This window comes from Cnephaeus nilssonii (genome assembly GCF_951640355.1).
Source record: "Cnephaeus nilssonii genome assembly, chromosome: 10".
NCBI lineage: Eukaryota > Metazoa > Chordata > Mammalia > Chiroptera > Vespertilionidae > Cnephaeus > Cnephaeus nilssonii.
In genome coordinates this window covers 57,359,679-57,379,509 of record NC_137081.1, presented here as the reverse complement: position 1 = coordinate 57,379,509, position 19,831 = coordinate 57,359,679, and the positions used below count along the sequence as shown (strand labels likewise).

Here is a 19,831-nt window from a genome sequence, read left to right as displayed (position 1 = left end):
AGTGAATGAGAAACTTTGTGGGGATCTGGGACAGACAGGAATTGAAGACAAGTTTGGGGACCCATTCTGCTGCCATTGGGGCCTGAAGAAGATGATCCAACCCTTTTGACCCTTTAAGCCTACTGTGGGGATAGGGATAGGGTCTAGCAGAAACTGCTATTTAAACTCTGGGTCTGAATGGACAGAAGTGGAGTGGGATCTGCTAAGGTTCTTTGTTCCTCAGTTTTCTTATCTCTTAAATGGGAATAAATTTAGATCTATACTTCAGGTTTATTGTAAGGATTAAATAATACAACCATGTATAATGCTTACAACAATGTCTGGCATAGAGCAAGCACTTAATAGGAGATAAATGATGTTATTAAAGGTTTGTCAAGAGCAGAGGAGAGCAGCTAGGTGTCAGAGTGATCAATTGACACAATGAGCCCAAATGAAAGTACAGTCACTGCTTTCATCACTTACTGCCATAGTGTAAGAAGCTAAACAAGAAGAAAGTCCTGGCTCCCCCAATGCTGATGTCTTCCCCATGGAATGGGGCTGGGCTGGTGAACGAGAACAGATATCAATCTTGCTGTGAAAGGAATCCAGAATAAAAGGTTGAGAGAGAAGGGGAAGGGCTAGGAGTGGAAAAGTACTGACTACTGTGCCAGGCCAGCACGCTTCAGTGTTTGAGGTTCAACCTATGAGCCAGGAGGTTATGGTTCCATTCCTGGTCAAGGCACATGCCCAGTGTGGGGCATGCAGGAGGCAGCCTATCAATGATTCTCTCTCATCATTGATGTTTCTCTCTCTCTCTCCCTCTCCCATCCTCTCTGAAATCACTAAAAATATATATTTTTATATAAGAAAAGTACTGAGTCAGAGTGTACAAAAATGTTTTCAAGATCCACCCACCTCCCATAAGATGAGGCAGAGATATCGGCCTTAGAGAGAGGCCTCCAGATGGAAAAACCTGGGCTAGGAACACAGACATCCATAAAAGCATGTCCAGCTGAGAGGGAGGGAAGGCCTGCATCCTGGACTGCACCTTCCTCCAGTGCACCAGCTGTGCACAAAATCTTGGAGGGGAGGGTGGCTTCCTTCATGAAGCCTGCGGGGTAAAGCCTTTGTAATTGCATATGGTAGAGCCTGAAAGATTCCACATAGGATTTTGGCCAAGCCAGATTCCTCTGAGTATTATTAATCTCTCTCTCTCTCTCTCTCTCTCTCTCTCTCTCTCTCTCTCTCTCTCTCTCTCACACACACACACACACACACACACACACACACACACACACAGTTTGGAACAATGTAGATACTGCTGAGATTTTCAATGAGAAGAGAAAGAGTGTTACTTCACCCAACTAATTTTTAAAAAAGAATTCTTAATAAATATTTCCGGCCTCCAAGTTTTATTTTTTCTCTTACAACTTTTTAAAATTGTGATAAAATATGCATAACATAAAATTTTACCATCTTAACCATTTTTAAGTATATAGTTCTGTACTGTGAAGTATACTAGTATTTCCATTGTTGTGCAACTGATCTCAGAACTCTTTTCATCTTGCAAAACTCAAACTCTAGACCCATTAAACAACCATTTTAACACTACCTCCTAGTCTTCCTGCTTCCTCTACCTTAATTTCTTTTCGCCCCTATTATGTAGAGCAGTTTTTCCTCTTCATCCTTCCTAAGGCCAAACGTGGAATCTCTAACTTCTCCTGCTCTTTTGCAGAACAAAATCCCAGTTCTCCACCCCCGGAGTTTTTGGGACACATCTCCTTAGCAGGACATAAGCAACCACCTCCAATGCTGAGTATTCCCTTCAGAATCTTGGCCACCCATTCTATGTGGCTTATCAGTTTTTTTTGCAAACATAAATGGCACTTGCCCCATGCAATTGCTAGAAACAAAATTTCTTTTATTTCATTGTAAAACAAAAATGATAAGGACAAGGAATTCAGTGAGAAAAGAAGACTTCTGCCTTTACAACCACACTTCTGGAACAATATCGAAGATCTTATATCACATTTTCAAATGGATTTTTTTTTTCTGGCTCTTTAGGTGATGTGTTGACATTCTTAGATTCTCACGTGGAATGTAACATTGGTTGGTTGGAACCTCTTCTGGAAAGAGTTTATTTAAGTAGAAAAAAAGTAGCCTGTCCAGTAATTGAAGTCATCAATGATAAGGATATGAGGTAATATTGTCATATTCCACAAGATGCTTCTAAGTGAGTCTTTAACCAGCAGCAACAGAAAGTACTGATCATACTCGCCATGCGTGCATTTTTGCAAATCTAAGAAATACACAGTTTATCCATTTAAATAAATGGAAATACATGATAGATATCTTGGGATCAGAACAGGTGAATCTGTTTATTTGATTATCACAAATTCTTAACCCTTAACACCATTATCCAGTTCTTTCCTCTTTGTATTCAACTGAACCAAAAATACATATTTTCCTTAAGATTAGTTCTTATTTTTGTGGTAAATACATATATATGCTTGTAAGTTGGTTTTTCCCCCTTAAAAATGGCCATAATATTATTTTTTGTTTAAGTATAAGTTAAAAATATCAATTCAGCCAATTGGTCACTAATGCAAATTGTACTTATAAATTTTCCAGAAATGTTATTTAAAAGTTTGTAATGATCTAAAGTCATCTGCATAAGCACTTATTTTATTCATTAAACAAGACATGGCATTGGGTTGGTTAAGTATACATGTATGATCTCAGGTAGCACTTTTGGTTTTTCCCTGAACTAGTTACATGACAGTGGACAACTTTCAAAGAGGCATCTTTGTGTGGCCCATGAACTTTGGTTGGAGAACAATTCCTCCAGACGTTGTTGCAAAAAACAAAATTAAAGAAACTGATGTAATAAGGTAAGTGTGTGAAATTTAATTTTAGGAAACAGTCATGTGTTTTTTAAACCCTAGTATGTTTTTTATTCATTTTTGTTTAAATGAATAGAGAGGGAGTAATGGAGAGGGAGAGAGAGACACACACATTAATGAGAGAGAACCATTGATCAGCTGACTTCTGCATGCCCCCTATTGGGGATCAAGCCCACAACCAGGGCATGTGCCCTGACTGGGAATTGAACCGTGACCTCCTAGTTCATGGGATGATGCTCAACCAACTGAGACACACTAGCCAGGGCTCATGCGTCTTTTTATAAAGGCATAGGAAGCAATTTCACCAAGCAAGTATATCCTGTCATTCAATAGGATATCAAGAATTATAGTTATAGCCAATAGTCCAAAAGTAAACAAAATTTTCCTGAAAAAAATAGTTTCCCACTACCAAAGCTCATTTTTCAAATGGTCCACTGCACCCTAGTCAGCCCTGAATGCAGAGGAATTCACTAACACAATTTCTGTTCACTGGGATTTACAACTCAAGAAACATTAAGCTAGTTGAATGCATTGCATATATGCTATATAAACACACATAATATTGAAGTCAATAAGAGTGAAAATTAAGAGAGTAAATAATAGTAATAGAAGTATCATTATAATAATAATAGCTACTATTAGGATTTTCTTTTCGAATCTAGTCTTACCCTTCATGGGAGAACTGTCAATTTCTATGCATGAATTAATAAATAGATGTAGAAGATGGATGTGAATTAAAATTGGAGCTTTATTGCTGGAGAAGCTGGACAGAAGAACACAACTTATACTGGAAGTCAAAGTGGAGGCTTCCTAACACTTGCCCCAGAGTCCAGCCCTACAGAACAAGCAGGCAGCCAGCCCCAGGCTGTGCAGTGGGAACCCTGAGCTTTCCCTGTCGGAAAGAGTTCTTCTGTAGACTCAAGCCAGCAAGTTCCAAGAGAAAGCCCAAACCGAGACTATGCGTTGCAGCATGCTTTCCCTGAACGTAATCCTCAATAAAGCACACGCATCCCTTGCCAGGTATGCTGCTTCAGGATTGATGCTCCTAGCCAGTGAAGTAGGAGTACTGTTATTTATCAAGCGCTCTGCTTTTAACCCACTCTATAACCCTAGGAGAGAGGGGGCATTATTCCCATTATAGAGATGAGAAAATTGAGACTTAAAAGAGTGAAGTAGCCCTAGCTGGTTTGGCTCAGTGGACAGAGCATTGGCCTGCAAACTGGGTTCATTGGCCTGCAGACTGGGTCCCAGGTTCAATTCCAGTCAAGGACACATGCCCAGATTACCAGCTCAATCCCCAGTAGGGGGCATGCAGGAGACAGCTGATTGGTGATTCCCTCTCCCTTTCTCTCTGAAATCAATAAAAATATATTCAAAAAACTAGTGAAGTAATTTTCCCAGGGATACATAGATAGTAAAAGCAGAAATTAGGATTGAAACCCAGATCTGCCTGAACCTAACACTCTTGCTCTGATCCTGCACCTAAAGAACCTCTTTGCCTTTATTAGACTCTCATGTTGAGGATCAATGGAGTAGTAGGGTTCAGATTAAACTCAACATAATATTAGGAAGAGAATGTATTCTGAATAGTCCAGACAGAACATTTGGGATACAGGTCATCCTAGTTCCAGGTCCCACCTTCGCTCTGCCACCATGAACCAGGAAAGTTGCCACTTAAGTGCTGTTTGTGACTCTATTCCAAGACCTCCCCACACTTGGCAGCTATTCTAAAAAGCCTCCCAAGTTCATCACAACCTATGCTAACAACTGAACTCCCATGATATGCAAGGTAAAAAAAAACAACCTTTTCTCGTTGTAGGTGCCCTGTCATGGCAGGTGGATTGTTCTCTATTGATAAAAATTACTTTTTTGAACTTGGAACATATGACCCTGGGCTTGATGTTTGGGGTGGAGAAAATATGGAGCTGTCATTCAAGGTATTACTAGTGTTTCTCAAATTCTATTTACAATTAAGAGTTTATAGTTTTAAATGATTTCATTGTACTAATACAATCAGATATGTGACTGCCTCAGGGTGGAGTGGCGGGGGGGGGGGAGGGATTTCACAGAAATTTTAGGGCCTCTGGATTAATGTTTTCATATCCAAGATTGAATTTGGAAGAATCAATAGCACTCATGAAATTTATTAGAGCTCCCTAATATTTCACAGCACTGTTTCTGCATCAGAATATGGGGGAAATAATTGTCTGTCATCCCATGTAAACACTGTAGGATTCATACTTAATATAAAATAACTCTCTTGGAACATTTTTCTAATATATTGGAAGTAATGAAATCATTTAGTTATGGGTCAACTTGGAGAAGACACATGACAGAAAGTGACCATAGGGCAGGCTGCGGACAGGCCATAGTGCAGCAACTTGGGACATATCAGAGGACTCTGGGTATTTATAAAGTCATTGATTAATATTTGAAGCTGTAGCAGCAGCCATAGAGGAGAGCATCCAAAAAACAATGGCTCTCGTATGCAGTGGGGTGATAAGTAGTAAAAGTAGTATTATTTGAGCTCCTGATCAAGGAGAATGGTTTTCGAGTTATGTTTTTGTGTGTGTGTGTGTGTGTTTTTAAGAAAATATATACTCCTTTCCCTGATTCAACTAAAGCAGGAACTCATTTTATATAATGAGATTCTGTGAGGATTTCTTTGGGAAATAGAAATTTACATTGCAAAGGAAGGAAGGGGAAATATATATTTTACTAATTCTAAAATGGTCCACAGCAACATACAAAACTAAATAAACCTGTTGAGTTTAATTTTCTATTGAAGATTTTAGAAGTTGAGAGGACTACTTCAAACAGGGTGGGGGAGGGGAATAGTCAGGTGGTTTCTTGTCATCATTCATTGCCCATGATTTGTGGACAAGGATTTGATAATTGATGCTTATCATTAAACTGTTTCAGGTGTGGATGTGTGGTGGCGAAATTGAGATCATTCCCTGTTCCCGAGTGGGCCACATTTTCAGAAATGACAACCCATATTCCTTCCCCAAAGACCGGATGAAGACGGTGGAGCGGAACTTGGTGAGGGTGGCCGAGGTCTGGCTTGACGAGTACAAGGAGCTGTTCTATGGCCACGGGGATCACCTCATAGACCAAGGGCTAGATGTCGGAAACCTCACCCAACAACGGGAACTTCGAAAGAAACTAAAATGCAAAAGTTTCAAGTGGTACCTGGACAATGTGTTTCCTGACTTGAAGGCTCCCATTGTGAGAGCTGGTGGTGTGGTAAGTTCAAGCAGCAATTTAAAATCTGACTCCATAAAAATAAAATGCCAATATACTTTTGAAAATGTGTGGGAAAGAATGAATTAATTATTACATTATAAATAAATACCAAGTATGAGTGCAGATGAGACAAAGCAGGGTTGAGGGTGAAATAAAAGGTAAACTTGAAGAAGGCTTCCAGGCAGCTGTGTTCACTGATTAATTCAGCAAATATCTGTTAAGTATCAATAAACCAGGCAGTATTTTAAAACTGAATTATCAGGTGACAAATTAAGTAGACTTGACCTCTTATTTGTGGAGCTTGGAGTTGAGAAGAGAAAAAAAGATTATAAAAATAAGCAAGTAAAGAGTGAATAAATGTAATAGCTCTCATTTGGGGGACAGGCCAACAGTGAAGAATCCTTCTAAGTTAAAGTGGTCAACTGAGCAGATGTTGAAGGCTAGGTCTGAAAGACCAAGAGTCAGCCAAGCGCTAAAGAGAGCCCCAGGTACAGGATGCCCTTGTGCGAAAACTCTGAGACTGATGACCATCCGAGGTGTTCAAGAACTGGAAAGGAGATGACTGTTGTCAGGGTGTGAAGGAGGAAAGAATGGCACCAGGTGAAGTTGAAGAGGGAGGAAGGAGTCAGATCATGTAGGTCCTTGTAGGCAGAGTAAAGATCCTTCCTTCCTTCTTTCCTTCCTTCTTTCCTCCCTCTATTCTGAATGTAATGGTAAGTTATTGAGTAGGGTTAAACAATAGGATGGCATGATTTAGTTAGAGTTTTATAGATTTCAAAGACGTGTTAAAAACAACAAATTGTCAGAAAACAGCAGAGAAAATTCCAAGGTATAAGGTAATATACCAAAAGGGAAGAAGCCAAGCTAGATAGGTGGGATAGAGTACAGAGCGAAGAAAGAATCAAGGAAGAGGAGAAACTAGACAAAAACCATTTCAACCTATTTTCTAGGAGTGAGGCTGGACTTGAAGAGGATGGCCAGACGTGAGGACATTTACGATAGGATGGGTTTGGAGACGGTTAGTCAAGTGTTGACCTGGAGCTCTTCCTTAGTTATGCATATTTTTAATTTATTTTATTGTTCTATTTCTCATTTAAGGTTTACTGCCAGTGTTGTTTTATTTTCTTTGAGTTTCCCCTTTCTTCATGCCAGAGGTTCTCAGACTTGAACCGCAGTAAGCCTGCTTTTTTAAGCCAACTTTTTTTCTGTTTGCCTTTGAAAGGGGATTGTGCAAACCAGCCATTCTTTTCCAAGCAAATCTCCTGATGACAAGGACTTAGTAAAACTATTCTCCCTGGTGGTATAAGGATATCCTGGAAGACTGTGAAACAGAGGAAAGTGGTCTGGAATTTTGTTCTTTTGTTATGAAATTCAACTGACAAATGGGTACACATGATCTGTTTGTACGTACCATAAATGTATTATGATATTGCCATCCTTATAGGTCAAAATAGAATCGTACTGCCTCAGGTAGTTCAATCTGGTGTTTTATCTTAGGCAACTCAATAGGAAGAATACCCTGGACTTATACACTATTCAAATGATATGTCTGTAAAATAAATTTATATTTTTTAATTCTATCTCTTGAGCATAAAAAGAAAAGAAATTTTCACCATAGTAATTTTTTCTGTCCTAACCACACAAAATCTCAGCAAGAGCATTACTGAGCTTTAACCACCAGAGGGAACTAAAAAACTGTCTTTTGCTTCCTCTGTGCGGCTAACTTGTTTGCATTCCCATGAAATTTTTGAAGAGTTCTCCTAATGAAACAGCCTTTGGCTGATGCCTGAGTTATTATATATCAAAATGCAAAAAGTATATTTTTAAATGATTTTAACAAATTATTTCTCTCACTATGTTTTGCCTTCCTTAGACAAATTTTATTAAATATGTCATTTGCTTCCTTCTGAAGCAACCAGTAGGGAGCATTATTACCATTAAAAAAAAAGAAGAAGAAAAGAAAAAAAATTAGGACCTTTCTTCAGGCAATGCAGAGTGAGATGAACTAGAATGGTATTTTGGATAGACAATCTTGAAAATTTCTATGAAAATGAGCTCCACAACCTATACACTTAGGAATTTAAATCCAGTGAAGTTTTTTGTTTGTTTGCTGGCAGGGGGCAAGCGGGGGGGGCAGGGGGTTCTGTTTGTGTTTTTTAGTGAGAACAAGTAATTTCTTAGTGAACCAAAAATATTTGGAATAGGATCCAAGATGGTGGCATAGATAAACATCTGGGCTGCTGCTGCCCACAACAATTTCCAAAACTACAACTAAAAGACGGAACGTCTATCACCCAGAACCACGGGAAAGCTGGCTGAGCGGAACCTCTACAACTAGACCGAAAGAGACGGGAGCAATCAGGGTGCAAACGCTGAAAAACTGAGGTACAGGGGAGTGCACGCGCCATACTAACTGGCGGTGGAGCCCAGCTGGAGGTGGGCGTTGCTTTCTTCAATCTGAAGAGAGACAAGCCCCCAATCTCTCTGAAATCCAGTTTCTGGGGAGAGACTGGGCTGTCTGCCAGTGGGTCGGAGAGTGAGGGTGGCTTACTAGCAGAGCTGCGTGGAGGTAGAATTGTTGGCTGAACCGGGGCACGAGACTGCAGGGACACGGTTGGAGGCAGCTCACTGCCAGCCATTGCTGTTGGCCACGCCCTAGCCTAGTGACGCCCTGAGACTCCACCCCGCACAATCTACAAACACACCCAAGCTCCTAGCAGCGGCTTTTGCATATGAATGGCCTTCTCTATTGCAGTTTAAACTAGTAAACTTGCAACCTGGTACAGACAGCTCCAAGGCCTCCAAGCTCCAAGCAGGGAGGAGAGGACGGCAGTTCTCGCTGTAGCTCCTGCAGGGTAGCCTCAGACAGCAGCTGAACTAGCCAATGCACCTAGTGGTCAGTGTGAGACACCAGATTTCAACTCCTCACATCCATAAGTGACACATTCGGGAGGCGGACTCAGTGAGCACCAAAGCCCCACTCAAACAAGCCCTGTATCACAAGCGTGTCTCCAGCGCAGCAGCGCTTCCATTATAGACACAGCAGGTCCTCACAGCCAATTGGCCTGGAGGTCAATTCCTCCCAGTGTACCAACAGCAATCAAGGCTTTTAACTACACCAAGACTTTCCACTCAGCCCACAAAGGGGTGTACCAAGAGTGACCACCTAGGGTGATTGGGGAAGCTGAGCTACCGGCCCCTATAGGTCACTGACCACACAAAGCCACTCCATCAACACAGGGAGGCAGCCAAAATGCGGAAACACCGAAGTATGTCACGAATAGGAGAGATGGAGGAAAGTAAACTACTGGACGACACAGTGTTCAGAACCACATTTATAAGGTTACTCAAGAATCTTCTAAAAACCGCTGAGAAACTTGAAGAGACCTTCAAGGACCTTAATGAGAATACCAAAAAAATGGAAAAGGACCAGTCAGAAATTATGCATACACTGTCTGAAATAAAGAATATACAGAAACTCAACTGTAGATCACCGTACCCAAAGAGTCAAACCAAAGATCTGGAATATGAGGAAGCAAAAAACACCCAACCAGAGAGGCGGAAAGAAAGAAGAATCCAAAAGTGTGAGGATAGTGTAAAGAGCCTCTGGGATGGCTTTAAGTGTACCAACATCCGAATTTTTGGGGTGCCAGAAGAAGAGAGAGAGCAAGATACTGAAAACCTATTTGAAGAAATAATGACAGAAAACTTCCCCCACCTGGTGAAAGAAATAGACTTACAAGTTCAGGAAGCACACAGAACTCCAAACAAGAGGAATCCAAAGAGGACCACACCAAGACACATCATAATTAAAATGCCAAGGGCAAAAGACAAAGAGAGAATCTTGAAAGCAGCAAGAGAAAAACAGTTAGTTACCTACAAGGGAGTACCCATACGACTGTCAGCTGATTTCTCAACAGAAACTATGCAGGCCAGATGGGAGTGGCAAGAAATATTCAAAGTGATGAACAGCAAGAACCTACAACCAAGATTACTCTACCCAGCAAAGCTATCATTCAGAATTGAAGGTCAGACGAAGAGCTTCACAGACAAGAAAAAGCTAAAGGAGTTCATCACCACCAAACCAGGATTACATGAAATGCTGAAGGGTATTCTTTAAGAAGAGGAAGAAGAAAAAAAAATTAAGGTAGAAATTATGAACAACAAAAAGACATCAAATACATACCTACCAACAAGTGAATCTAAAAATCAAGTGAATAAAAAATCTGAAGAACAGAATGGACTGGTGAATACAATAAAATCAGGGACATAGAAAGGGAGAGGACAGACAATTATCAGGGGGAAGGGGGTCTGAGGGGTGCAGGAAGAGATTGGACAAAAATCTTACACCTATGGATGAAGACAGTGGCGGGGGGTAAGGGCATGGAGGGGTGGGGAATCAGGTGGAGGGGAGCTATGCGTGGGGAGGGGAAAGAGGAACACCTGTAATAATCTGAACAATAAAGATTTATTTAAAAAAAGAGAGAGAGGGAAAAATATTTGGAATAAATAAAATAACTTCACCAATAATGTTCATTTATATTGGATAAAATTCTTAGAAACAGGCCTATAGCTTAATGTTTAACAATTCTGTGATAAACTGGGATTAACTCCCATTCCCTAATTTGGCAATAAAATAATTCAAAATGAAAAGTTTAAAATTGATATACTACCTGATTTTTAAAAAAATATTTAAATGGTTTACAGTAAAATCATGGGTGCAATTCTTTAAAAACAAAATGAAGCCCTGGTCTGTTGCTCGCTCAGTGGTTAGAGAGTCAGCTCACAGACCAAAGAGTCTTGGGTTTGATTCCCTCCCAGTCAAGGGCATGTATCTCAATTGAGGCTTCCCTGCCCCCATAGGAGCATGTATGGGAGGCAACCAATCGATGTGTCTCTCTCATGCTGATGTTTTTCTCTCTCTCCCCCTCCTCCCTCCCTTCCACTCTCTAAAAATCAATGGAAAAAATATCCTCAGGTGAGGATAAAATAATAATAAAATAAAATGACTCAATTTTGAAAACCATTCACAATGAGATCAAGAATCATAGTTCCTTAGCACTTCATCAAATATTTTGTTACGAAGAAAAGGAGTTTCTCCAGTAAATTTCTCTAGTAATCACTGATAAAGAGGGAAGAGAAACAGATGTTCAGATGAAGTGGGTTGGGTGGGGGGGAGGGAGGCAAGGATAGAAAAGATTGCTCTTTTTTCCTTCTAATGCCTCTCAGTTCTTGGAAGAAGGAATTGTACAAAATAAATACAAAGAAATCTATTGAACCTGGGGCTCCCAAACACTGTTCTGGGCCATGTTATAGCTGTGCTGCCAAAACTAGGGATCCATGGTCAAATACATTTGGCAAACACACTACATTCCCTCTTAGAGCAGCAAGCTGAACATTATGGTACCCTACTGAAAGTTCTGAAAGGTTCCGGGGTAAGACCACCTGTTCAAGAGATTGAAGCCAGAGATTCCCATACCCCTTTGACAATAAGATATTTTCTAAATAATCCACAAGTAGAGGAGTTTATATTTATTTCTGTTAAAAATCCAGAGAACAGTTGAGGCACCATTTCCTTTCTTTAATCTCCAGGATTATTCTACCTTCATTCATCTCTATTAACTCTCTTCTCTGAAGTTCAGGATGGTTGATTCCTTCTGTGAGTTCTGACTGCTCCCACTTACTAATGGTGGGTGGTCTTCTCCCATATTTGCCATTTTAAATTGTGAACAGAGCTTTCTTTGAGGATTTCTGACAGAGTACCTGTCCTTCTAGAATTTCTTTTGCATTCCAGCCATCCCCAAAGTAACCAACCGGATACTATTTTTATGTTGTTTCAGTGCCTCAAGGGTCTGTCAGGGTTTATATTCAATACAAGTGTAAATTTACATCTCAAACCCAAATGAAGGTGGCTGTAAGGTTTTAGATCTGGCAGAATCTAGCCGCCCTGTGGTGTCCCTCTGCTAAAGGGTAGATTGTTTTTCCCAAGGCACCATTCCACTGAGGGCCTTACTCTAGTTTTGCATCATTATGTGGAGGACTGCAATCCCACCTCTCTGGCTTATCCATGCCCAAGTTTTTCTCCTGTCCATAAAATTTTGGTCATTTTCTTATAGTATTTGCAGTTTCCCCACTGCTTTTAGTTTAGTTTAGTTGTTGTCTGCATTTTCCGGTTCCTGAAGGCACCTCTTACTTTCTTGCAGCTAAGTTATGTGTGCAAAAGTGAGGACCAACTCACTGAGCATTGTGTTCTGAAAGCTGGTAGTTCTGTGAGCTACATAGCCTGAGTCATCACCCCAGAGTTAGAGCTCTGTGTTAGGCACGTGGAATAGGAAAGGGCACTAATAGTGTCCCTGGAAACGAAGACTTCACCGCCTCCCTGCTCTGCAGGCTCTCCAGAGTGGAAACTTGGTTCTACACAGCCCTTCTAGAAACCTGAGAAGTCTAAATTGCACTATTAACCCACTGCCTCATTAGCCCTGCCCAGGATGTCAAGGGGGCAAGGGAATCAACATTTTTCTGCGTTCAATGGTGACTTATAGAAAGCTGCCTCCATATTTGACCCTGCAAATCCATTAAAAATCTGGGGGCCTGCCAGAAAGTGCCTTTAAGCTTGGCTCTGTATTCATTTTCGTGACTTTCCTGTAATGAATTGTAGCTTGCCTGAGTCATTAGGAAGATTCTGACAGGGAATCAGCTGGAAATCTGCTGTTCTTGAAGGACTCAATTTATCTATCTGTGATTCAGTGCCTGAGCAGTCAAGTAGCTTGGAGGGGTCAGCCAGGCAACAGAGCCCGTAGCTGTCAGTTTGATTAAATTGCAAGTGTGTGCACTGACTTTTAATGTATGCATCAGACAAACCTGAGCCAAGAAAATAACTACTTTTTCTTGCCACCTTTTACTCATTCCCTATTCAGCATTCCAGGCAAGGGTTAATTAAAAGCTTCTGTTTGTTGGCTCTGTGGCTAAATCACAGGCCTCAATTGACAGATTGAAGCTGTACTTTAGCAAGATTACATTATGTCTTTTAGAGATAGCAACCACTGAAATCTTATAGTGCTAAGTACTGCTGAGCTATTAACTGTCTTTTAACCTTCCTGTAGTTTTATATTCCGTGTTTTCTGAATGTCTTGATCTACTTTGAAATATTTGTTTCTTCATACATATTTTATATTTTGCTTCCTAGCTTATTAACGTGGCCTTGGGTAAATGCATTTCCATTGAAAATACCACAGCTATTCTGGAAGACTGTGACGGGAGCAGCAAGGTATGCTGGGCTGGGGTTTGCTCTCTTATAGTAGGTGCAGTTCACGGAACTGGTGTAGCTGGTAAGTGCGGGGTATAACACATTCATCACTCACTTGAGAAATTGGTTTTTGCTTACAGAAACAATAGTTAATTCCTATATAATCCTAAGGTTGGTGATAAGAGGGTCCACCACTAAATGTAAAGATGTGGGTACTGAAGTCAACCCATGAGAAATGCAGATCTAGCTCCTTCACTTGCAAAGTGTGTGAATTTTGTTTGTTTCTTAACCCTTAGGTAAATGGCAGTGATGATAGCGCCTACGCTAAAGCTAGCGTGAGAATCGAATTAGATGAAACTATGAGGGATGTAGAACAACACCTAGTACTTAATGCTCCACAAATGTTCACTGCTGTAATAACAGACCAAAAAAAGTGGAAAATAGCACGTGACGTATAAAGATAGAGTAATAAAGAAAAAGACAGGACAAATTTTTAAATAATTAATCTCGGAACAATTTGATTCTCTGATTCAATCCCCTGCCCCCATTCTTCTATATCTGAAGGAAATAATTTAAATCACATAATCCATGATCCATGATGGAAAACCCTGCAGCAACACTCCCACAGACTCAGAGCACAGTGGTTAGGGGAGAGAGTGGCATGGGGAGAACGGAGCAGGGACTCTGCAGTGCTGGAGAGGAGCTGGAGGGGAGTTGGAGAGGAGCTGGAGGGGAGTAGGAGAGGAGCTGGAGGGAGTTGGAGAGGAGCTGGAGGGGAGTTGGAGGTGATGGCACCTCCCTCTCCAACACATGCTCCCTATCCATTCTTATTCTGTGGGGACAGTTTCTGGTTTGGGTGTCAAATAGGACTCACAGGGACATCAATTCATGAGTACAACTCAGTCCCCTAAAATTGCAGGCCACTCTAAGGTAGAGAAATTATTTTTCGTGATAACATAGGCTTGCCAAAACATACTTCTTTGATTTGACTAAGAGATATTGCTTTTATTTTGAAGCACATCCCATCTCTACCTCTTCATTCAAAGCTGCTACTAGAAGAAAAGGCATTTTGTCATCTCTGCGGCTATAATTCAGCTGTGGATTGTAACCTGAGGCTAAGGGGACTGTTAATTCGGAAAAAGAGGAGACAGTTGAAAGAGAAAAGTGTCAAAAATCAATGGAAAGACATAACTTGTATGTATTAACAACTCTGAGAGGAAACAACTCACAAATAGTAAAACAAAACAATTAGTCCAAATTATATGAAAATGAAATATTAAATATTAAATAGTGCAATCCTTCAAGTCTCATCAGTATTTTATCTGAAAACCCAAGTTCTGTTCTCAATAACCATTGAGTCTCTTGAGGGGAGACTAGGAGGGAAAGGTATGACTTGTGCAACCCCTACCTTCCACAAATGCCCATCTCCCTTTTTGTCTTGTTACTCCTTTTCAGCCTCTGCCTCCTGTGGCTTGTTTGAGTAATAAAAAGTAAAGAAACTTGGTGGAAATTAACTTATTTTTGCCAGAAATAATGAGACAATATCAAGCCAGTGACTACAGCATTTATTAAAAAAAAAAAAAAAGCTTAAAAGGAATAAATCCCTAGGGTTGTAGGATTGACCCATCAAGCCCTATCTTTCACCTTACCTAAAAAGTCTCTTTAGTTAACTTCTCAGTCAGTTGAGATGTCCCTTTGCAAGGTACTATCTAGCTTCTCTTCATAGCTACATAGCTTCTTTGTATTATGTCTATGCTTCTTGTCAACATAAGAAACATCCAAACCTATAGAAAAATTTAATGAGTTTATTTGAGGCAAACTGATGGCATATACCAGGGAGTAAGATCCCAAATGCTCTAGAGAATAACAGTTTTGCAGGGTTGTTTTTTGTTGTGTGGTGTGTGTGTGTGTGTGTGTGTGTGTGTGTGTGTGTGTGCATTTGAGATTAAGGTATGTTAGGAAGTACATGAAGGTGGGAGAAAACAAGGCAGGGATTGGATTACAGGTGTGTAGTTCAGATTATGTGCTCTCAAGCATTTTTGAAACAGGTCTGAAAGGGTGGTCACACTTTAGAAGGAGGGGTCTTTAAAGGGGGACGTTTCAAAGATGTGTTAACCTAGATGCACAGAAACAATAGACAAGGCTTGCTTAAGGCAAAGTAAGCCTTTTGCCTGGGGCATGACCACCCACCATGACCTGCCCAGTTGGGAATTTGTGATCAGATCCCCCCAGTGAGGTTACTTTCCATAGAACCTCCTTTTATTCCACATTCTCAAATTTTAATATGCACACAAATCACCTGGGGAGTTTGTTAAATGTGAATTCTGATTCAATAGGTTCATGGCAGAACTGATTCTCAGCATTTCCAACTAGATGTAGGTGTCCCTAATGCTGGTCCAGAGAGTGGCATATGCCAGGGAGAAGACCTTTCAGTGAGAGGTCTACCCCAATGCCATACTTCAGTGGTCAGCAAACTCATTAGTCAACAGAGCCAAATATCAACAGTACAACGATTGAAATTTCTTTTGAGAGCCAAATTTTTTAAACTTAAACTTCTTCTAATGCCACTTCTTCAAAATAGACTCGCCCAGGCTGTGGTATTTTGTGGAAGAGCCACACTCCAGGGGCCAAAGAGCCGCATGTGGCTCGCAAGCCGCAGTTTGCCGACCACGGCCATACTTGATCATCTATGTGAAATCTCAATCACATTACCAATGATGCATTAGATAAAAGCATTTAGATAGATTTTACCAGCAGCCTTTTTTTCCTAATATGTTTACAAGTTTTCCACAGACCCAGAGCCTTACAGTTTATTAACCAGGCAGATAGTACTAGGTTGTAAATAAATAACTGGAGAAAGTAAATAAAAATTGAAAACATGGTTCCATCACCTGAATTGGTATTTATTTTAGACCTTGGTGACTCCCCAAAACTGGACTTCTCCAAGAGCAGTTCTTCTCATTATCAGCAAAGAAAGATTTTTAACATTTCCTCCAGGGGTCCAATTGTCTAGCATAATAATTTCCACAAGGTAGTTTAAGACCCTGACTTGGATCTCCTGGAGCCCCATTGGCTCAAGGTTATGGTGGTTTGGATGTTCCAATACTTCAAGCACCAGGTTGTCTGGGATTCCGAACTCTGGAATGACATTTATTTGCAGATATGTACGAACTGGACTATGGTGTACTGTTGCAACTAACACTTTTTCAAGGCTTACGTAAGTATGCTAAACACTTGACAGTCATCACCCAAGCCTCTGAGACAGACACATTGAAGTTGCTACCCAACTTAAAATGGATAAAAATTAGATTAGACTGGATTAATATTATGCTTATACTATCAGTGTTGAAAGTGGCAGGACCAGGATTCACATATAAAACATCTGACGAGAGTGCCTATATTCTTAACCTTTGCTGGCAAAAATGTTTGACGAAGCCCTTACTTGTGTTTTCCACCTGAGGTGACCTTTCTCTTACTCATTTCTTCCACAGCTTCAACAGTTTAATTACACCTGGTTAAGACTTATTAAACATGAAGAATGGTGCTTGGCTCCCGTCCCTGATCGGGGAGCCTTGAGGCTGCACCCTTGTGATAACAGAAACAAAGGGCTGAAATGGCTACACAAATCAACATCAGCCTTTCACTCAGAACTGGTAAGCAAAATATGTGTATCTCTTCTCTACCACAAATCCAACTTCCCACTAAATGTAACAGAACACCCTCACTGGCAGCTAATCAATCTGAAGATTTCAATGTGTTTGTGACAACAGAGGCAGTGAAAAAGTTCTTAGAGAGCGATAGGCATATTTTTGTAAATTATCAATTATTTTAAATGGAAGTCACCAGGTTTTGTTGGTTGTATTGGTATCATCATCTGTTTCTAAAGTTGTTGTTTAGTCAGTTAACAATGCCAAAAGTTGGGCTTATAGGCTAGGATTGGTTTGCATCGGTTACCAGAAAAGCTCAAAAGGAGAGTGTATGGGGAAAGTAAGAAGCAGTGCGCTCCCTCCAAGCCCTGCGTTTTACTCTGCATCGGGTTCCCCATTCTGCCTCTTTCCAACAAGGGGCGTTTGCTCATGCCCTCTGGTTTCCAGAGACAGGGCTCACCTGGGGCGCTGGAGCCAGCTCCCACCAGCTTGCAGGAGCTAGTTGTGTTCAACTCTTGCCAACTGCACCTTCAGGGATCCTGCTTTGGTAAATTCAAACCAGCCACAATGGGTGTATTTATATCCATGCTACAAATCAGGGGGTGTTTTTCCAGAGGTCTGGTCGTTCATATTTACCAGAACATCCCAGCGATACCCTAGTCCCTCAAAGTCCTCTCAGCTTTTCCCAATTCTGTTTCAACAGGGTAAAAAGTCATAAGCATCTATGTAGGATCTTGGAGTGGCAGAAATAATGTCAGGACTACCTTCTCAAATTTCCCACTAGCTCACCAGGAGGTAGCCGCCAAATCTGCTAAACACACTGAGTATTGGAGACCATCATTTTGCTCAAGAATAGCCCCAAAGTAAGCCCACTTTTTTACTTGGAGTGCCTCCATTCCTTTTGATGTCACAGCCAGTGAGTATTCTTCTCAGGATAATTTTCTTCCTGCCCAGGGTCAAAACCAGGGCCCGAGCCACACATTCTCCAGCCTTCCCCCCTTTAGATTTTCTCTGTTACATTTCAGTTCCTTCAGGGCATGTTTCTTCTCTTTAGTAATAGTGGTTATTATTGAGTTTTTCTGAAAAATTAGGAATTATTAGTGCATAAACTGATAACTTTATGTTTTATGGTGTTGGGAAAATCCATAAATATGTATCAAATAAATTACATCTTACCTTCTGCTTCTCTAACCCTGTGCCAAAGGAGGGAGGGAGAGGAAGAAAGAGAGAGAGAGAAGTAGAGATAGGGAGAGAGAGAGAGAGAGAGAGAGAGAGAGAGAGAGAGAGAGAGAAGAAAAAGAAAAAGAAAATACAGAATACAAGGAGAACAAAATCCTTACCCCCACCTTGTTTGTGGCTTTAACACGATAAATAGCTGCTTTCTGCCTTGACTTCCCCTTTTCATGCTGCTAGATGTCATAGAAATGAATATCTTGAAAATGGTCTTTTTTCTTTTTTCAGTATTTTGGTAGTTTTCATACTAACCCTTCTGAGTCCCCGTAGACGTGAAAGTCTTAGGAAGAAAAGGGAGAAATGGAAAATAAGACTATGAATGGCAGGAGCATGTCTCCCTTTTCAGGAAGCATTAGGAGTTGGGAGCTTCATGGAAGGAGGAGGGGTAATGGTAAGCTTGACCCTGGATACCAATGAGTTATTAAAGTTATACGTTCATAAATCAGCATTTAAAAGACGTTCTCTAGGTCAGCCTTCCCCAAATGCTCCGGAATGAGGTCACCTAAAGATAAATAGTTTCATAGGTGGCTTCTAGGACTTGAGGAATGGAATACCTCTCTACCCCATGTGTCTTTAGGTTGGGGACACGTTTTTGGTGTGTGGGGAGTTTTTGTTGTTGCTGTTAATCCTCACCTGAGGATATTTTTTCCATTGCTTCTTCAGAGAGAGGGGAAGGGAGAGCGGGAGGGGAGAAGAGAGAGAGAGAAACATCGACTGGTTGCCCCCCACACAAGCCCCAACTAGGTTTGGGAAGCACACCTGAAACGCAGGTAGGTGCCCTTGACCGTAATCTAACCGGAGATCCTTCAGTGTACATGCCAATGCTCTAACCACTGAGGACACTGGCCAGGGCTGGGGACAAGTTTTTTAGTTACCTCTTTACAATGCAGCAGCAGAACATTGTAGGTAGTCAATAATAATGTTGTTCAAGTTTAATTCCTTTACAAAACGTGAGCATACTCGAGCATCATATTGCCAAAGTTCTACAAGGGAGTTTGTTACAACGTAGATTCTGATTCCATAGGTCTATGGCGAGGCTGAGAGTCAGCATGTCCAACTGTCTCCTGGGTGATGCTGATGATAGTTTCAGTGGAGAGGTCTAACCCAATGACATACTTGATCATCTAAGTTAAATCTCAATTACATTACAAATGATTCAGTAGATAAAAGCATTTAGAATGATTTTACCAGAGGTCTATTTTTTTCTAACATAGTTTTGCAGGAACATCTGTAAAATAAATTATTGTCACCCCTGTTTAATAATTTTTAAAGTATTATAAAACTATATATAGTCATCTTTGTCATACTCCTGGATAGTTGAGAAGTTTATTAGGTAAAAAAAATTACAAAACCATGGGAAAGTTCTAAGTAGGCCATCAACCATTTCTAGGATATTAATACGTATTAAGCAATAATAGAATCCTGAAGTGCCTTTGACTTTTTCCTAATTACATCCAAATTTTCTGGACATCAGGCATTATGTACTCAGAGATTATGGTAGGGAGCTCATAAATAGAATACATTATTTATCTAGCACTTTGTATTCTAACTTTGCATTCTAAGTCATAGACTTAATT

General features: G+C 40.6%; 1 protein-coding gene across 1 annotated transcript in view; it reads left to right on the top strand.

Moving 5' to 3' along the window:
• Positions 1 to 19,831, top strand: part of GALNT5 (polypeptide N-acetylgalactosaminyltransferase 5) — a 46,287-nt gene that overhangs the window by 25,623 nt on the left and 833 nt on the right. The window contains exons 4-9 of the mRNA XM_079783076.1: positions 2,044 to 2,179; positions 2,751 to 2,870; positions 4,702 to 4,819; positions 5,805 to 6,128; positions 13,315 to 13,395; positions 16,866 to 17,027. Of these exons, the coding sequence (XP_079639202.1) occupies positions 2,044 to 2,179; positions 2,751 to 2,870; positions 4,702 to 4,819; positions 5,805 to 6,128; positions 13,315 to 13,395; positions 16,866 to 17,027 (941 nt within the window). The remainder of the gene's footprint in view (positions 1 to 2,043; positions 2,180 to 2,750; positions 2,871 to 4,701; positions 4,820 to 5,804; positions 6,129 to 13,314; positions 13,396 to 16,865; positions 17,028 to 19,831) is intronic.